At 40.6% G+C, this 17,931-nt stretch overlaps 1 protein-coding gene across 1 annotated transcript in view; it reads right to left on the bottom strand.

Annotated features, from left to right (window-relative positions):
• micu1 (mitochondrial calcium uptake 1) overlaps window positions 1–17,931 on the bottom strand; it is an 83,909-nt gene that overhangs the window by 6,324 nt on the left and 59,654 nt on the right. Inside the window, exons 6-10 of the mRNA XM_072677622.1 lie at window positions 16,201–16,315; window positions 11,581–11,663; window positions 7,687–7,887; window positions 4,389–4,526; window positions 52–160 (exon numbers count right to left, since the gene is read on the bottom strand). Of these exons, the coding sequence (XP_072533723.1) occupies window positions 52–160; window positions 4,389–4,526; window positions 7,687–7,887; window positions 11,581–11,663; window positions 16,201–16,315 (646 nt within the window). The remainder of the gene's footprint in view (window positions 1–51; window positions 161–4,388; window positions 4,527–7,686; window positions 7,888–11,580; window positions 11,664–16,200; window positions 16,316–17,931) is intronic.

The following is a 17,931-nucleotide window of genomic DNA, read 5'->3' as shown; positions in this document are numbered from 1 at the left end:
TGTCTGTGTGTGTGTGTGTGTGTGTGTGTGTGTGTGTGAGAGTGTATGTACCTTTGTCTATGGAGGCACCTGCCATGTGGTAGAAACTTAATGCAGTGTCCACATCGTTCACATTCTTCAGAAACGTGAAAAAGTTCTCCACCTCTTCAAAGGAGATACCCTAGACAAGGGAATAAGGAGGTAACACAGACAGAAGGAACTGTGTGTTAATTGTCAAGGTAATAACAACTGTAAACCTTTTTTATCTAGTATCTACATCATACAGAGCTATCTACCACAGGTTTTCCTTGTATGTGAAGATGCTGCTGGTGGACTTAGTTTATAACAATTAACAATTAGTTTGGTAACAATTAACTAGTACAATTAAGCTATAAGCAGATAGAATTAAAAAATGCTCTTATGTAATACAAGCATCTGCCCTAAAGGTCCTGTGAACTTATAAGAAGGAAACCGTAACTGTGACCTCTTCACAAACTCAATGGTTGAAGTTTACTACAGAACATCTGGAAACAAACTTTTAGGCTTTGGGGTTGTTTTGGTGCCGATGGCATTGGGGATAACGCACGGGTGGACGGAAGAATGTATTTTACAAAATACCAGCAAACCCTGGTTGCAAATGTCAAACCATCTGTTTTAAAGGCTGAGGCTGAAAACAGGATGGCTGCTACAACAGGATAATGATCTAAGACATACATCAAAAGCACCATGGACTCCCTAACTAGACACAAACTGAAGCTTTTCGGAATGACCCTCAGAGTCCCCTGACTTAAAACTCTAAAGTTCATTCCAGGAATATGAAGCTGTATTTCACAGGTATTTCACATAGCAAGCATTGCTTAGGCAGCACAGGCATCTCTACAGCGACCTTTCAGCGCTATAGACGTGATATATGAACAGGATTTATTGAGAATGGCTATATAAATAAACAAGTAGCAAATAGACAAGTGTGTGGGGTCCTATTTTTGGGTAAAGACCATCATGCTTTTCTTATAAAACACAATGACTCGTGTATTTATCACTACTTATAAATGGCAAGGACACTGCAATCTTCCCCTACAAGCTTTATCCCTATGAAATATCACAGGTCCAGCCCTTAGTCTTAACCAAGTTAAAGGATATTGAGGTTAAGTAACTTGCCAATACATTTATCACAGTCAATGATGTGTTTTGCATTCTAAGGCGCACACACACAAAAAAAGTACGGGGGAATGTATATTTCCCCCCCTCTTTTTAACACAAGTTAAAAACACAACCCCCGGAGTAAGCAGTTTTAAAGGCATCTGTAAGGCTCTGCATAACCAGTTTGACAGAACAGACAGTGTACTACAACACAGCGTCCTCAGCATACAGATGTACGTACCACTTAACATCAATATCAATACTCTTTAAATAAACAGAGAACAAGATGAACAGCACAGACCACGGCACAGGACATCTTTAGTTACGATTCCAAAACCACTACCATAACACAATGAGATGTGTAATAGTCCTTCACTACTGTGTTCAGTCAATTCTCACTGTGTCACAATGTCCAAAGGTCAATACCAAGTTTAAGAGACCCACCAGTGACAGTTTGAGTATTTCAGCTGGGAGGCCTCTAGAAACTGAAGTACTATACAGACAGGTGTAGTGGGGTCATTATTAATGACCAATTACAAATTATCCCTGTAATTCTGAACCATTCAGAATCCATAATTTCATTGAGGTTTTACTACTGAAAAGATAATTATGGTATTTATGCACTGGCATCATACACTAATCTTGCAAACTAACATGCTTGTTAGTATTCCATTACTCAATCTTATTGGGAAAAAGTAAATAGGTACAGTTCAGAAGTTTACATGCACTCATCATGGACAATAGGCATTCAACCCCAGGAACACTGTTCCAACTGTTCCAACTGTTAAGCATGGTGGCAGTAGCCTCATTTCATGGGCTGCCGCCAGTGGAACTGGTGCACTGCACAAAGTGAATGAAACAATAAAGAAGAATCAAGTCGGCCTATCTTAGACTTTTTCAGCATAACCTCAGACCATCAGCTAGACAGTTAAAATGTGGACACAATGTTTAAACAGGACAGTGATCCTAAATACACACCAAAATGGTTGTGGAAATGGTAAAACAGGCTTACAATAAACTTTTGGGATGACCTTCCCAAGTTCTGACCTCAAATACGTGGACTGTGCTCAAAAACAACAAATTCAATTGAACTTTGAACATTGAAGTTTTGCCAAGAAAAGTGGTCAAATGAAACTGATGAAACTGGCTAAGAAACATTTAACCAATTTTTAGATGTGCTGTATGTGTCATTTGGATTCAAGATGTATGTTGAACACTTACTCTGCCCAATAATGCCATGTCATTCATATCCATGACAAGTGTCTATGTAAACTTAAAGAACTTATCAAACTTAAAGAAATATCAAACAGTTTTCTGTTAAGCTGATTAGCTCCCAAAAAGAAGAAAAACTCAATGGGTGTCTTTATTTATAGAGTTCTGCAGAAATCAGAGCTTTTTATTCCATTAAGTAAATCAGCTGATACAGATCTTTCATTTTCATACATAATACAACCGCATCATTTAGGCAACAAATTCTACTGTAAGGATTAAGACATCTGTACAAATTGCCCTTGAACGAGAGGAAAACATCAGTGGGTGCAGGGAATGAATAAAGGAGCTAAATCGATGAGTGTGTAAAAGCTGTTTAGCCCTCTTCAAAAGCTACTTCAGTTAGCATTGAAGCATAACTTCTTTGATTCAGTTCCATAAGAACAAAACAACACTGGAAAAGAAAGAGAGAAAGAGAGAGAGAGAAAACAACTAGCTGATTGTGTTCAATTAGACCTGCATTGAGTTTTTAAAATGGATGCATGGAGGCTTTTTGTGTAAATGCTGGTGTTGATGTCCCAGTGTTCACACTAAACACAGCATGACGCATGACACTTCAGCTTCACTTTTGCTAAACTGTCGGCGGCAGCAGCAGTGTGTGTGCGTGCAAGCATGTGTTGAGGACGTTTTAGTGCAGTGCCTGGGGAGAGTTGGGTAGGTGAGCAGGATACGGCTGATTAACTGATTACTGCCATTAGGAGAAAAAAGAGGCAGGGATTAAAAGTGCTTTTTACTCAAAGCAGACGATCAGAAATGAAGTCAGGCTCATCTGCGATCCTCTTTTCCTCATGTACACCATCTATTATGCCATAAATGCAAATGATGCAAATTTAAAAGCTTTTGAATTACTCTGACTCCTCAAACCAGCAATCAGCAGACAAAGGATTCTGCAGGTAAATAGCACTCGTGTGGACTCCGTAGACCTCAGCTACCTGGAAGGATTTGTACACAGTGGCTCTTGTCTCATGAATCCTCTACCAGTTGGGTAGATAAACTCCCACTCAGAAATGTGACTTCAGTAGTGTTCAGTAGTTAGGCTTCAGTGAGTGCATTTACATTGTCATAATCAGATACAGATTAGATCAGAGTGCATGTAAACGCACTTACTGAGATCACAATTTCCCACATTCTGATGCTGCTGACCACTTTCAGGATTAATTGATGCACTAAACTGCTGCCACATGGTCTTCCTAATAAAGTATTACATAGAAACCAGTCCACAAAGCCTGCACCAACCTGTGACCCCAATGCCTGTTCGGTACTTATACACATCCCGTTACACACCCTCATATAAAAACCTAAAATTCAGATGTACAAACTAAAACCTACAAAAATGCACCAATTCTTTATTTTTTTTTCAGCAAGGCACTGACTTACAATATTCTGTCAAGGCATCGAACGAGTTCATAAGTGAGTCACATAGCAAGAAGGGAGAAAAATAGAGCTGCACGAAAGCATTCACTCAAAGAAAAAGACAGAGGAGGTAGATGGAGAGCACTCAGACAGCAATGCAGCTCATCATGATGTAATACTGCTCACTCTGCCTCTCGCATACACACACACACACTCCATTACAATAGCTTTCTCTTTTGCAACTCTATCTCTTCACACACACAGAGTATAGTACTACATGATACAATGTTTAGTATTCTATTGTGATATCCGCCTTTGCAGTATCTGTGCTGTGTAATGGTGCGATTATTTTTTTCCTGTTCTGCAAGTAAAAATGTTTCCAAAAGCAAGTTGTAGCAATCAAGCCATTCAAGCATACCCACAATCACGAAAATGTTCAAACAATCATTAAACGTATCATGTCAAAACGTTCACTGCCTTAAATACATACAAGGCTTACTGCAGAACGCGTAAAGCGATTGTAGTATGGTGGGGTTTTGTCCGTACTGCACAGCCAGAATCATAAAGGCATAAAGGCATGCTGACTCATACACCCACATAGAGGGCAGCCTAGGATTACTGGGACAGCTGTATGGTTTTGAGCTTACCTGAGCATCTTTAAACATCTTCTTCAGGCCTTTCTGTGTTTGTTTGAGCTTGCGGGACTGAACACCACTGTAGGCCAGGAGCATTCCCCCAAACTGCCTCTCTGTGATCCTGCCATCCACTGGGTCATTCCTCTCAAACTGTGCATAAACACACACAGACATACACAAAGAGGTTTGTTTTTATACAAAGTCAGGATGTGAGGTTATACATATGTGCAATAGGTATATGTACACACTTCTACACAACAAATGTTTATTACTACTTACTAATGTTTTTTTTATTTAAATGAACAAAACCAGGTGACTGTTTTAAGTAGTTTTCAGTTACATGCCCTTTTAACAGTATGCAAATGTAGGGGGGCATCTTTGTATTTTTTAGGCCTTCTTTGGTCTACCAGTTCCTTGATGTTAACTATGCTCAACAGTTCAGTCTTTATGTTAATGATGTTCTAATCAGTTGACTCTTGTAAGCCGACCCCAAAGGTAAGAACCTCTGTATAAGAAGTATTAAACATAATTAAGCTTTGTGGGGGAAAAAAAAGTATTGGGACATCTGCTCATTCATTGTTTCTTCTGTATTACAAAATGTTTGGCCTACACTTGTTGGAATAACTGTCTCTACTGTCCAGGGAAGGGAATTTTGAAACACTGTTGTGAGAATTTAATTGCATTCAGCAACAAGAGCGTTAGTGAGCTCAGGACGTTGGATGATCACAACTTCACCTCATCCTTAACTCTCCAGCTCATCCCAGAAGCACTGGATGGAGCAGCATCATTCCAGAAAACACAGTTCTACTGCTCCACAGCTCAATGCTGGGGGCTTTATACCCCTCTTACTCACACTTGGCATTAGTCAGGGTGCCAACAGGTTCATGTGTTCATACAGAGCTCTAGAGAGTCCTATTCTATTGACAATACTTCAACGTAAAGTAGCTGAATGCATTCAGTAGAAGGGATGTCCATAAACATTTGGCTATACAGTGTATACACTGTACTCTTTCACACTGGCATAGATGGTGCCAGACCAAAACACACGTTTGATCATTTCAGACCTGCTGACAGCTGCCCTGTCTCTCTTTCTCAAGTCTCCCAACATAGCTGGATGTACATCTCTCCTCTCCTGTGTGTTGATGCATGATCCAGCTCAGGCTCGGAGTCTGCAGCCCTTGTTCTGCAGTAGGACTCAGCACAGCTGTGCAGGATCATCCGGACTGCAGGGCAGCAGTGGAGCTGGCTTATTTGCACATGTCTAAATAAGCCCCACTTCTCCAACTCTGAAGAACAGTAAAATAATAATAATAGAGTTGCTTCTCTGCCTTTCTGACAGACTGAGCCATACAATCTCAATCTAGTGAAGTGGCAGTGTCCATCAACTAGAGCCAGAGAGAGAAAGAGTGAGAAAATGTGTGTGTGTGTAGGATAGAAAGGGGAAAGAGGGGGATGGCGATGGTCCGTGCCAAGAGAGACTGGACAGGGGGTTGAATTAACCCTGTCAGACCTGCTGCCTCAGCAGCACTTATGTTAAGAGAGAGAAAGCGAGGGAGTGAGTAAGCGAGCAAGAGAGAAAGAGAGAGAGAGATTCTCAGTGACACAGGCTGCCTGCGGTAGTGACACATGCTGAGTGTGTGAAGGCTGCCGTCAGAGGCACACTGTCAGTCTGCCTCTATGCCTGTCAACTGTCCCAAAGCCCCTGGGCCTTTTCTCCTATAGTCCTGTTAACACGTCCATTCTTTCATACACTGCTCTCATCGCATCCGTCTTCAACCACTGCTCCACACGTCTTCACAGCCAGCCGAAATACATCATGCTGCCAAATAAAACACTTGAACCAAGACTTATTATTGGGTAGTTAATATCTCTGGTAACTACTGTGAAATGAATAAGTAAGTTTACAATGATGAGAGTCAAGAACCATCCATGTGGGCCAACAAACAGGCCTTACATCCAATCAATGGATTTCTAAAATAACTGGAGCACCACCAAACCAAGTATTGGATAATAGCTACAAATTATGCTGGGCTTTCCAAGGAACTTTATCATACATTGTCATCAATGTACTGTTTTTTTTGTCAACAGTAGACATGAAGGCATAACAATGCGAATAAATTTACAATAAACAGGTTTACAAGAATGAGCAGGAATTAAAGGGAATTAATCAGGTTTCTAGAAATCATCTGGGCATAAGCTGTACATGTGATTGAGGGATGAGCAGTGCATGCAGGGGGTGTGGTCTCAATAGCCCTGCAGTGTGTAATGTGCTATGTGCCTGGGTTTGAGAAGCAGCTTTGCTATTCAACTGTTTTGGCCACACCTTTGCACAGGCCACACTGATGATTTTGATTATTTTATGTAATTAAAGACTGTGCATTAGTATTTGCTGAAAATATTGCGTTTAATTTAGGTTAACTATAGAGGCTGTGCTAACTACTTCTCAGTTTAAAAAATGACTCTCACCTCACCTCACCTGGAGTTCAGAGGTCTACTAGCGTGAGGTGTGGTGAGGTCTCATATATACTAGGGCTGTTTGTAAAAAGGAGAAATCAAGTAAGTCAACCTCAGAACAACAAATTCCACTATTAACTTTTACTGTGGAACGGAATGGGGAAGAAAACATAGAAGTCACTAATACAAACTGAAAGCTAAAATTAAGCTACAAGAACAATTAGTCTCTCAAGTTTATCTTTTACTTTTTTGATGTAAAAAAAATATATATATATATTAACTGATTTTCAAAGGAAAACTAAATTGGGGTTTTATAGATCTTTCATATTAGACAGAAAGTTCATTTTTGTTGTCTTGTCATTCATATTTGTTGTCTTCATTGTTAGTTAGCAAATATATAAAACAGTCTCAAGTTAAAGTTAAAAGCTGGTTGGTAACTGATTCATAATCCGAATAATCATCTATCTGTTTCAGTTATTTATATGTTGTTCAAATATCAAACATGTTGTATGTTGCAGTCCTAGTAAAGCATTTTCAGCACTCCATTTTTTTTTGCAAGCACAGTTCCTAGTTATATATGACTGGATAAATATTTATGTAAAATCTATATACATGTTTCTTACAAACACACGTTTATAGGTGCACATCCTTCAGTCCTTTTCACCGTCTTTTATCTAATGCATTAGTGTAATTGTGACAGGACTATTCATTTGTTGGAGTTTTTACTTTTTGTGGTGATTGTAGGAATTCCACCTCATCAGCCTATGGGGCTTAAATGCACTAAGCAACACCACCTAAAACGAGCACCCCCAGTCAAGTCCACTTCTACAGCCCTGCTCTCCATCTCCGACGGTACCTCTAGCTTCAGTACGTCGTGCTGCAGTTTCCTCTGGAACTCCAGGAAGCTGCCGATGGTGAGCTTGCCCTTGAGGTCGGCGCCGAAGAAGTAGGTGGTGAGAGCAGAGCTGCAGCCTGCTGTCCTCAGTGTGTTGCCTGTGGTGGAGCGATCCCGGTGCCTCATGCCCATGCTGGTCTGAGAACGAATTATGCTTTGCACCTGCGTTACACACAAACAGACACACACACACACACACACACACACACACACACACACACACACACACACACACACACACACACACACAAAGACAGAGGGGGCAGGCCCATAAATTAAACTCTGGAGGGCGCTGTGTTCTCATGTAATACATCAATGTTGCACCTGCCTGCTACCAAACCTTAGGAAACTAGAAGCTCGGTCATATTTACTTTCCTTAACCCTACAGTGGCAAAACAGGGATGCTGTAAGGAATAAGCCCTGAAGGGGACCACAATAATCGTATCCAGTCTTAAAGCACTGCAAAAATAATGTCCTATCAAAATGGATGGACATATAGCATCAGACTTTACACTCGCAAGTAGGGTCACATCTAAGAAAATGCTAGCTTCATAAATAAATACAACTGCGCTCTGAAAAAGGCCTGATTACAGTGGACAAAGTGGATATAGCTTGACTGAGTATACTGCTGAGTATACAGCTTTGACCAATCCTCATATTATGAAATGCTAGTGAGTCCTCAGACTATTACGGGGTTCTGTGAGCATTTTGTCTAATCACAGTTCCAGATACATGTTTCTGACAAATCAGGAAATTCACATAATGCAACATAAGACAAGCTGTCTAACTTCTAACTAGGGGTGTAAGAAAATATTGATACAACGAAGTCTCATTATATTATGTTTGTACTGACTGATTTTTAATGCTGGTGAAAACGTTTCCATGCAGAGATTAATGTTCATCAGTGAACAGTGGTTCATTTTATGTTGTGTGTAAACTCTGACCACTAGATGGCAGTGTTGTACTTCAGTGTCTTCAGATCCCACTGTTCTGACTGCACAAAAGTAAACTTTTCTTTTAATCATGTTTTATACATATGATGGTGCTGTTTATATCATAAAAGTTTTCCTAAAATTGTATTACCAAAATAAATCAATAAGAAAATGGCAATATATTGTTTTTTACAGCCAGCCACACTTCTAACTAGGTCACAACTGACTTGCCAATGCATCTGAACCCCTTTAAACAGACTATGTACATTTGTACATTTACGGCATTTAGCAGACGCTCTTATCCAGAGCGACTTACAAGGTAACTTGTATTACAGAGGTGGGTTAGTGTAGTGTTAGGAGTCTTGCCCGAGGACTCTTATTGGTGTAGCGCAGCATAGTCACCCAGACCAGGAATCGAACCCCAGTCTCCCACATGGTGTGGTAGCTCAGTGGCAGGTAGTGGTGTTATCTGTTGCGCCACACCAACCACACCAACCAGACTATGGCCCATTGATGGGTGAAAGTGTTATTATAAACGTCCAAATTACCAAAGAATAGCTCCATCAGATTGTACAGAAGTCCCTGTAGTTACAGTAGTACAGGACTAAGGGAGCAATACACCTCAGTGTGTAATAAATATTGGGAAAAAAACCCTTCCTGGCTCTCAATGGAAGTCATTTTGAAGCATTTTCATTGGTCCATTCATCATGAAATTCTGACACAACATGAACAACTGCCAGATTAGGTCAAAAGTTATGTCAAAAAGTGAAAAATGAAGCAAAAACTGCATATATAAGGACTACAATACTTTGCAATATCATTGAAATACTAGTATTCTGTCTATTTGACTGGAGCCACATTAACTGTCTGAAGAGACTGAGCTTACAGGCTTTTAAAAACAGTGCACTGGCTTGTCCCACACGGATTAATGCACTGTAGCTGGGACAGCCTATCGACGCAGAGATAAATCCTCTCATTTCCTCATCAGTGGCTCACTGACTGACAAAAGTCACTCCTTACAAACAATCTGACCACATTTGACCACTCTGTTCTACCAGAATAGTACTGAGCTTCCCCCCCCCCCCCCCCCTCCCCCCAAACTATCCTGACTTGATCGAAGAGGACTATGGACACTATAAATAACTACAGACTGTAGTTAAGGCGCATAATAGAGTCGTTATTCAGAACAAACTCTTCTTTACTGAATTATGCCGAGTTATTCCGATGGAAGCGCTTGTTTTTTTGTTCAGTAGAGCCACAGGCAGGCTGCTGCTAATCCATGCTGAGAGAATTCCGTTCGCAGCCCCGAGCACGCCTGCTCATCCGCAGCACACGCTAATTAAGGGAGTCACGTTCCGGCCACTTATACCCAAATGCCCAAACTGGATTCTGAAACTGGATGCCATACAAGAATGGAAGTCTAGAACGGAGCCTAATGAAATGTGAGGCTGTTTACTATTCCTGTATCAACTATGATATTAAAAGATTTATTTAAGGCACCTGATCATGAGGATATGAAGATGAGCTGGTTTACGAGTTACAAAAACCCTGATAGCATCCGGCTTTCAAAATATACCAAACAAATGAGCATGTGTACTTTTGAGCATGTGTACCATTTTTAATTAATATAAATATTAAATAGAAGAATCCTTAGACTGACATTTTTTGTGAAAAAAAAAAATTGGTAAATGAAAACATTCTAATATTTATTAACTTAAACTGTTGGGAAAAACCTTCCATAAACTTTAGTGAAGCACCTATGTTATGTATAAAATTCTCTTCCAGAAGATGGTTAGGTATCCCCACCAACTACTTAACACTCACCTCTTCAGTGTAAATTAGGAGTGTAAAAAGATAAAAAAGCAATGTGTTTCCAGAGTGATGAACAGAAATGTAGATGATTCTAAAATGACTGAAAAAGCTGCATAACTGGTCACTTAGCCTGATCCTGAAGATTAATCTGATCAATCTCTTTAATAGTTCTTTGATTGTTTGGTTGTGTCCGATGCATTAGTGTTAGCTTAAAGATGGAGCAGTATGTTAGTTGCAGATTGGAACTAAATTGAGCTGAAAAGGGGGTCTCCAGAAGGAGGTGACCTCTCCTGTACAACAGTTAGAAGGAAGTAATAATAAATGAATAATCAGAATGTCTCAGGTTTCAAAAAAAGGTGATCAAATCTTGAGACTTAAACGACAATCGCACAGCAGATAACCAGTGGCCGACAGCTGGGTTTATCACCAAGAATGAGTTCCAGCGCGCACTAAAAAGGACACGTTACTCAGCCACGGTCACTCCTTTTTAAGCTATTTATTTTGCTTTAACACTGCAAAAAGCCCCGCCCTCCTTTGGTCCCATTCGGCCATTTCTTTCTAAGTTTCCTCAAACATGGAGCGGCAGTGATTTAGTCCCTTCTAATTTTGTGTGAACAGAAAAATCAACCCAAATGTTTATGAGGTCTGATATCTGACTATCCTGTCACAGAAATCCTCCCTCCACTTTCCCTTCTCTCCAGCTTGAGCTGGATTGACGTAAAAGTTGCATGAATTGAGTTCTGTCTGTCCAGACGGAGTCGCATTGTTGCGTTTTAATCCCGTATATGAAAGTGCCTCAAATCGGAATTGAAAAGGTCAGATTCTGAGTGCTTTTCGTCGTACACACTGACACATGATAACAAATCTGTTACATTTGACTAAAATAAATAAATAAAGAAAGAAAGATCTGATTAAAATCCATAAACAATCCCATTGTATTATCATTGTACAAGTTCTAAAACTAAAAAAGCCTTGGCAAACATCTAAAATATCTTCAGGTCTGTTGCTAATAATATTCCATTCTACACTGCTGACACTGCTTTTGAACAGCTGTGTGTGTGTGTGTGTGTGTGTGTGTGTGTGCGCGCGCAAGTGTGTGCATTCTTACTACCTGCTCAAACTCCTCCAGATCCACTTCTCCATCTCCATTTAGGTCAAACATCTTGAAGGCAATCTCAAAGTTCCTCTGAGGCGCTGAACACAAACAACACAGTGATGGTACTTAATGAACACTGCGGATACTGAAGACAATGTATCTGGGAATGCTTTTATACAGTACAGATCATGTTAAACCAGTAGGGTCCAAACTTTCTCTCTGTTCAATGTTTCTGGTGGGCTAAGGGGGCAAATAGTATGAGTATGGGCATGAATATCTCTTGATTATAAAGGTTTCTTACCCATTTAAAGGTTCTTCACATTCACACATCTCTTACAACAATGGTTCTTTATGGAACCAACAGTGGTTCTTCTATGGCACTGCTCAAGCCTTTGTAGCACCTTTATTTGTCCAGAGTGCAATACAGATGGATTGTGAATGCAGACTGTGGGCAAGATAGACAATGTCTAAGAGTGAAAGAAATGTTCCTGGGTATATTTCTTCAAATAAAAATCTAATGGGGCGTCTGAGTGGTGCAGCTGTCTAAGTGCTGTCCCCATCATTTAAAGTTTACCAGTTCAAGAGAAAACAGTCCCAGAAAACAGAACCGACCTCACTCCCTCTGACTCAGCAAAACTGGACATTTGGTCTAGCCTCTACTCTCTACTTGACCTTCATTACTCTTCAATTTGTTAATAAAAGTAAAGGCTAAAGAAGGTCCATAGATGCTCCTCACTTTTTACAGTCAAGTTTTTTTTTAGGGTATGAGTTTGAGCTGTAACGACCCTGTGTGTGTCCTCTGCTGGCCGCTAGTGGAACAGGTATGGGAGGTGCAGAGATTAAGGGATGCACCTGGAGTAAATGGGGAAGTCTGCTGTGTGCTTGTTCAGATCCAGGGTAGACTCCCAGGAGTGTTAGTAGATATTGTCTACCAGGATATAATCTGCATTGTTGTACTACTGACCATCTGACCACCGTTATTTTAATCTCTCTAGGAGATAATACAGTGGGGCAAAAATGCATTTAGTCAGCCACTGATTGTGCAAATTCTCCTACTTAGAAAGATGAGAGAGGTCTGTAATTTTCATCATAGGTACACTTCAACTATGAGAGACAAAATGAGAAAAAAATCCAGGAAATTTATTTGTAAATAATGGTGGAAAATAAGTTTTTGGTCAATAACAAAAGTTCAACTCAATACTTTGTAATATATCCTTTGCTGGCAATGACAGAGGTCAAACATTTTAACCAGGTTTGCACACGCTGTAGCTGGTATTTTGGCCCATTTCTCCATGCAGGTCTCCTCTAGAGCACTGATATTTTGGGGCTGTTGCTGGGCAACACAGACTTTAAACTCCCTCCACAAATTTTCTATGGGGTTGAGATCTGAACACTGGCTAGGCCATTCCAGGACCTTGAAATGCTTTTTACAGAGCCACTCCTTCGTTGCCTGAGCGATGTGTTTGGGATCATTGTCATGCTGGAAGACCCAGCCACGTTTCATCGTCAATGCTCTCAGTGATGGAAGGAGGTTTTGGCTTAAAATCTCACAATACATGGCCCCGTTCATTCTTCCCTTAACACTGATCAGTCGTTCAGTCTCCTTTGCAGAAAAACAGCCCCAAAGCATGATGTTTCCACCCCCATGCTTCACAGTAGGTATGGTGTTCTTGGGATGCAACTTCCTACTCCAAACACGACGAGTTGAGTTTTTACCAAAAAGTTCTATTTTGGTTTTATCTGACCACATGATATTCTCCAAATCCTCTTCTGGATCATCCATATGCTTTCTGGCAAACTTCAGACGGGCCTGGGCATGTACTGGCTTAAGCAGGGGGACACGCCTGGCACTGCAGGATGTGAGTCCCTCCTGGCGTAGTGTGTTACTGATGGTACTTTGCCTTTGTTACTTTGGTCCCAGCTCTCTGCAGGTCCTTCATCAGGTCCCTCTGTGTAGTTCTGGGATTTTTGTTCACCGTTCTCATGATCATTTTGACCCCACGGGATCAGATCTTGCATGGGTCCCAGATCGAAGGAGATTATCAATGGTCTTGTATGTTTTCCATTTTCTTACAATTGCTCCCACAGTTGATTTCTTCACACCAACCTGCTTGCCTATTGTACAGTCTCCCTTCCCAGCCTGGTGCAGGTACAATTTTCTTCCTGGTGTCCTTCGACAGCTCTTTGGTCTTGGCCATGGTTAAGTTTGGAATCTGACTGTTTGAGGCTGAGGACAGGTGTCTTTTATACAGATAATGAGGTCAAACAGGTGCCATTAAAACAGGTAACGAGTGGAAGACAGAAGAGCTTCTTAAAGAAATTGTTACAGGTCTGTGAGAGCCAGAAATCTTGCTTGTTTGTGGGCGACCAAATACTTATTTTCCACCATAATTTACAAATAAATTCTTTAAAAATCCTACAATGTGACTGTTTCTCATTTTGTCTCTCATAGTTGAAGTGTACCTATGATGAAATTTACAGACCTCTCTCATCTTTCTAAGTAGGAGAACTTGCACAATCAGTGGCTGACTAAATACTTTTTTTGACCCACTGTATCTCTCTCTCTCTCTCTCTCTTTCTGGTCTTTGTTGTGTGTGGAGACTCTAGATGACTACTGCACTATTACAAACACACAAGCATTTCTGGGCGGTGCAATAATGCAAGGTGTCATATCGGGAGCAGAGCTGTGTATGGAAGTCATTAAGGTATGTATAATATACACCTAACTGCAATGTGAAGGTGAGTGAATGGAGTGAAATGAGTCTGCCATTAGGATCATTACTGCCGAATTATCTATAGTTCAGCTCTGCTGCAGCTGCTGAAGACTGCAGTACAGCGATTAACACAAGGCATCCATCATCACACTCTTTCTGCCCTCCACTCCCTCCCCAACCGTCACTCACTTTCTCACACGACACAAGTAGGTGGGAAAGACACCCGCCTACTGAATTAGCAAACATGCCCGTCCTTCCGCCACCCCCACAATTGTACTTTCGCCTCTCTCTTCCTGTATCTCTCTATCGTTCTCCCCAGAGATATTTAACCTAAGAACAGTTAGGGAACTTGCATTGCTTCTGCATTAACCAACAAGGATAAAGCAAGGATCAGGTTTTAGTGGCCGTAGGCAGGAGCTCAGCCCAAGGGTACGGCTCCATTCACTTTGACATTGAGTAAGAGATAAAGGGGGTAAAAATGCTTAGGCCTTTATGCTCCAACAGTATTTCAAGAAGTAATAAAACGCCTCTATTTTTCTGAGTACAGCAAAAGTCTGAGAGTGTTATGTGAGGCAATAACGTTAGGCTGTTTACGATCTAGATGCTTCCCTCTCAGCTCACTCGTGGGATTGCGGATTCTGAAACAGGAGTAGGGTAGCAACTGAACAAATTAAGGATATTCATCGCATAGAACATACACTATATGGACAAAATTTTTGGGACACCTGCACGTTCACTGTTTCTTCCAAAATCAAAAGTTTTAAAAACAGTTTATCCTACCTTTGGGGTTTGGGGTAAATGTTTCGACTGAGTTGGGTGTTGGATGATCAACACCCAACCCCCAACTCCCACTTGCATTTATCCACAGCTCAATGCTGGAGGCTTTATACCCCTTTAGCCCATGCCTGGCATAGTGCCAAAAGGCTCATGTTTATCTGCTCCAGAGAGTCCTATTCTATTGGCATTACTTTTCTACAGTGGCTAGACAAGCTTTGTGTGTGTGCAGTTGCACATCTGTGTCAGCAATGGCAACAGATGTGCAATTGGCAACACAAAGTAGATGAATGCATTCATTAGAAGGATTGTCCAAAAACATTTGGACATAGAGTGTACTTATAATTTACAGGAACTTGATAATTTACAGGAATGTGCCCAGAAAACGCAGGGTAAGCGGAGCCCTGATGCAGTGGCTAGCAGATGCCCATGCCGACCAGCATCACAGAGCCTTCTACCCACCCACGGGCTCTGGCTGCTGATGGCAGGCAGCATGACCCAGCAATCCACGGGTCATAGTAGCAGAACCTTAGTCTGCCAGACCACTCTGAGCCCTTTAATAGCAGTTTAGGAATCTGCTGCTACTGGTGCATTTTGTCTTTGTATGTCAAAATATTGCCTGTTATTATGATATCATATTTTCCCTAATATATTATAATATAACATAATATATACCATATCGCTTAGCCCTATTCACATGGCTGGAAAACTAGTCTCAAAATTGTCAGGTTTTTCACATTTTATAGGATATGTGGTCCTAGAGGTCCAGCACAGTTTGGTGAATTTCCTGCTTAAACACCCTAATTCAACTCATCACCTCATTACCAGCTATTATCAGTGCATTAGAGTAGGCACGCCCCCAAACTGGTCACTGAGAACTGGAGATAGTAATGATGATGGGAAAAGTAGTATTTACATTTTTAAAACATAATAATTTTACAATATTATTATTGTAATCTAGCGTTCAGTAATTTAAAAATAATAATAATTTGTGTTTTCAACTATATCTTGGTTACATTGAGCCTATTAGTGGCATTTATCATTTTGGGGATTTCATAGTATTACATGGTCCGATAGTACAAGAACTCAATGTAAACAAAGGTAATTTAGTATCTGAACAAATGGAGGATTAAACAAACACACTCACTGGAGAGAACGGTTGTGAGGAATATGTAGTCGGAGAAGGAGATCAGGCCACACTCCCCGAGCGTGTAGAAGATGCTGTCTTCGTCTGCAAACTTCTCCCGCTCCTGGGCAATCTTCTATTGGTTTCGAGAAAGAAAGAGGGACAGAGAGCATCAGCATTCCTGTTTTCGGACACCAGGTGGAACATTCAGAGCTTACTTTAGAGTAGGAGCTCTACGGCGATCAGGGTAGCAAACGCACACTAGCATGCTGACACAATGACACCATATACACAACAAGCATGCAAGTGCTGCATACTCATACATCCAGACACGGCTAAGGGAAGATAAGGGAACATAAAGACAACATAGTGTGTTACTACCTGAATGTCAAACACATACATTACTGCACACTGGTCAAATGTGAAACACTACCACAGTACACCACCACTGCTAAAGAGAAAGCTGTGCATACACTCAGTGGCCACTTTATTAGAAACATCTACATTGTACCTCCACCTAGAGACTGTAGCTCATTTACAGAATATTCTGTGTTAGCCATCACCTAACTCCTCATCATCCTCTGGTTCAGACCACAGAACCACACTGGATATTTTTGGGTAGTGGTTTATTTTCTCAACCCAGATTTGACACGGGTGTGTAAACACCTCACCAACACTGCTGTCCCTGCAACGCTCGTGCCTGCATCTCACACACATACATACACTCAAACACTACCGCACCACTTTGTTGTCATGGTCACTGCCAGGTAGAGAGTGGTCCAGTGCTTAACTATTATCTGGTCCACTGTGGTCCTGTGGTCAGAAACAGACCAACATTGAATGGAGTACAGGGTGCATGACAAGCTGAAAATGACAGCAGATGGGCTACAGTCTGCAACTGTTCACCTACTGATCAACAGAGTAAGTAAACATACACTGGTCAGTAAGTGCGAGCACAAGACAGGTGGTAATAATAAAGTGTGTGGAGAGTGGATACTGAAAAACAAGACTTGGTGCTTAAATCACGTAGACATAATGTGACACAAACACTGCAAAACTTAAATCTTGGCAGACAAAGTCATCTCAAATCTAGTCCAAGTATCTAATATTTCTGTTTTCGAGATTGCTTTGAGAATATTAGAATAACCTGGAACTTTCTAGACTAGTATTTTATCCAGTAATAGCATTTAACTCTGGCAGACAATCTTATTACAATTTTCATTCAATTTCTTTAGAAAATTACCCACAAGATGTCTAATTGTCTAATTGACCAGTTTATGCTAAAATAAATAAATAAGAAAGCTGCATGTGATGTGGAGCTCTTTCCAACTATTTCATTTCTAGCTAATGATTATTTTTATTATGGATTAATCTGCTGATTATTTTCCCTATGGGTTTGGGTTTTTAAACTCTGAAAATAGTGAATTGGAGGAATTCTCTGTTCGCTTGCCTTATTTTCCCCAATTATTATATTAAGCAAATGTACATGGTATACTAACCATCATTTTTCATTACCACGGTATACTCAACATTGGTATACAACTATAACCCTAGTGTAACCTAAGTATATGGTATAAAACCATATATTGGTATAAAACCAACGTTTGAAACAGGAGCAGGCTACTATGCATACATAAGACTACTTGATGTCTAACTGCATCAAAATGAATAATATATCTAAAAAATATATATACACATATATATGTCCACATTTTCACTTTCACTCTGCGCTGGTCAACAAATGCACGTATA

This window comes from Salminus brasiliensis, chromosome 4, assembly GCF_030463535.1.
Source record: "Salminus brasiliensis chromosome 4, fSalBra1.hap2, whole genome shotgun sequence".
Taxonomy (NCBI): domain Eukaryota; kingdom Metazoa; phylum Chordata; class Actinopteri; order Characiformes; family Bryconidae; genus Salminus; species Salminus brasiliensis.
This window is presented reverse-complemented; position numbering and strand designations above follow the sequence as displayed.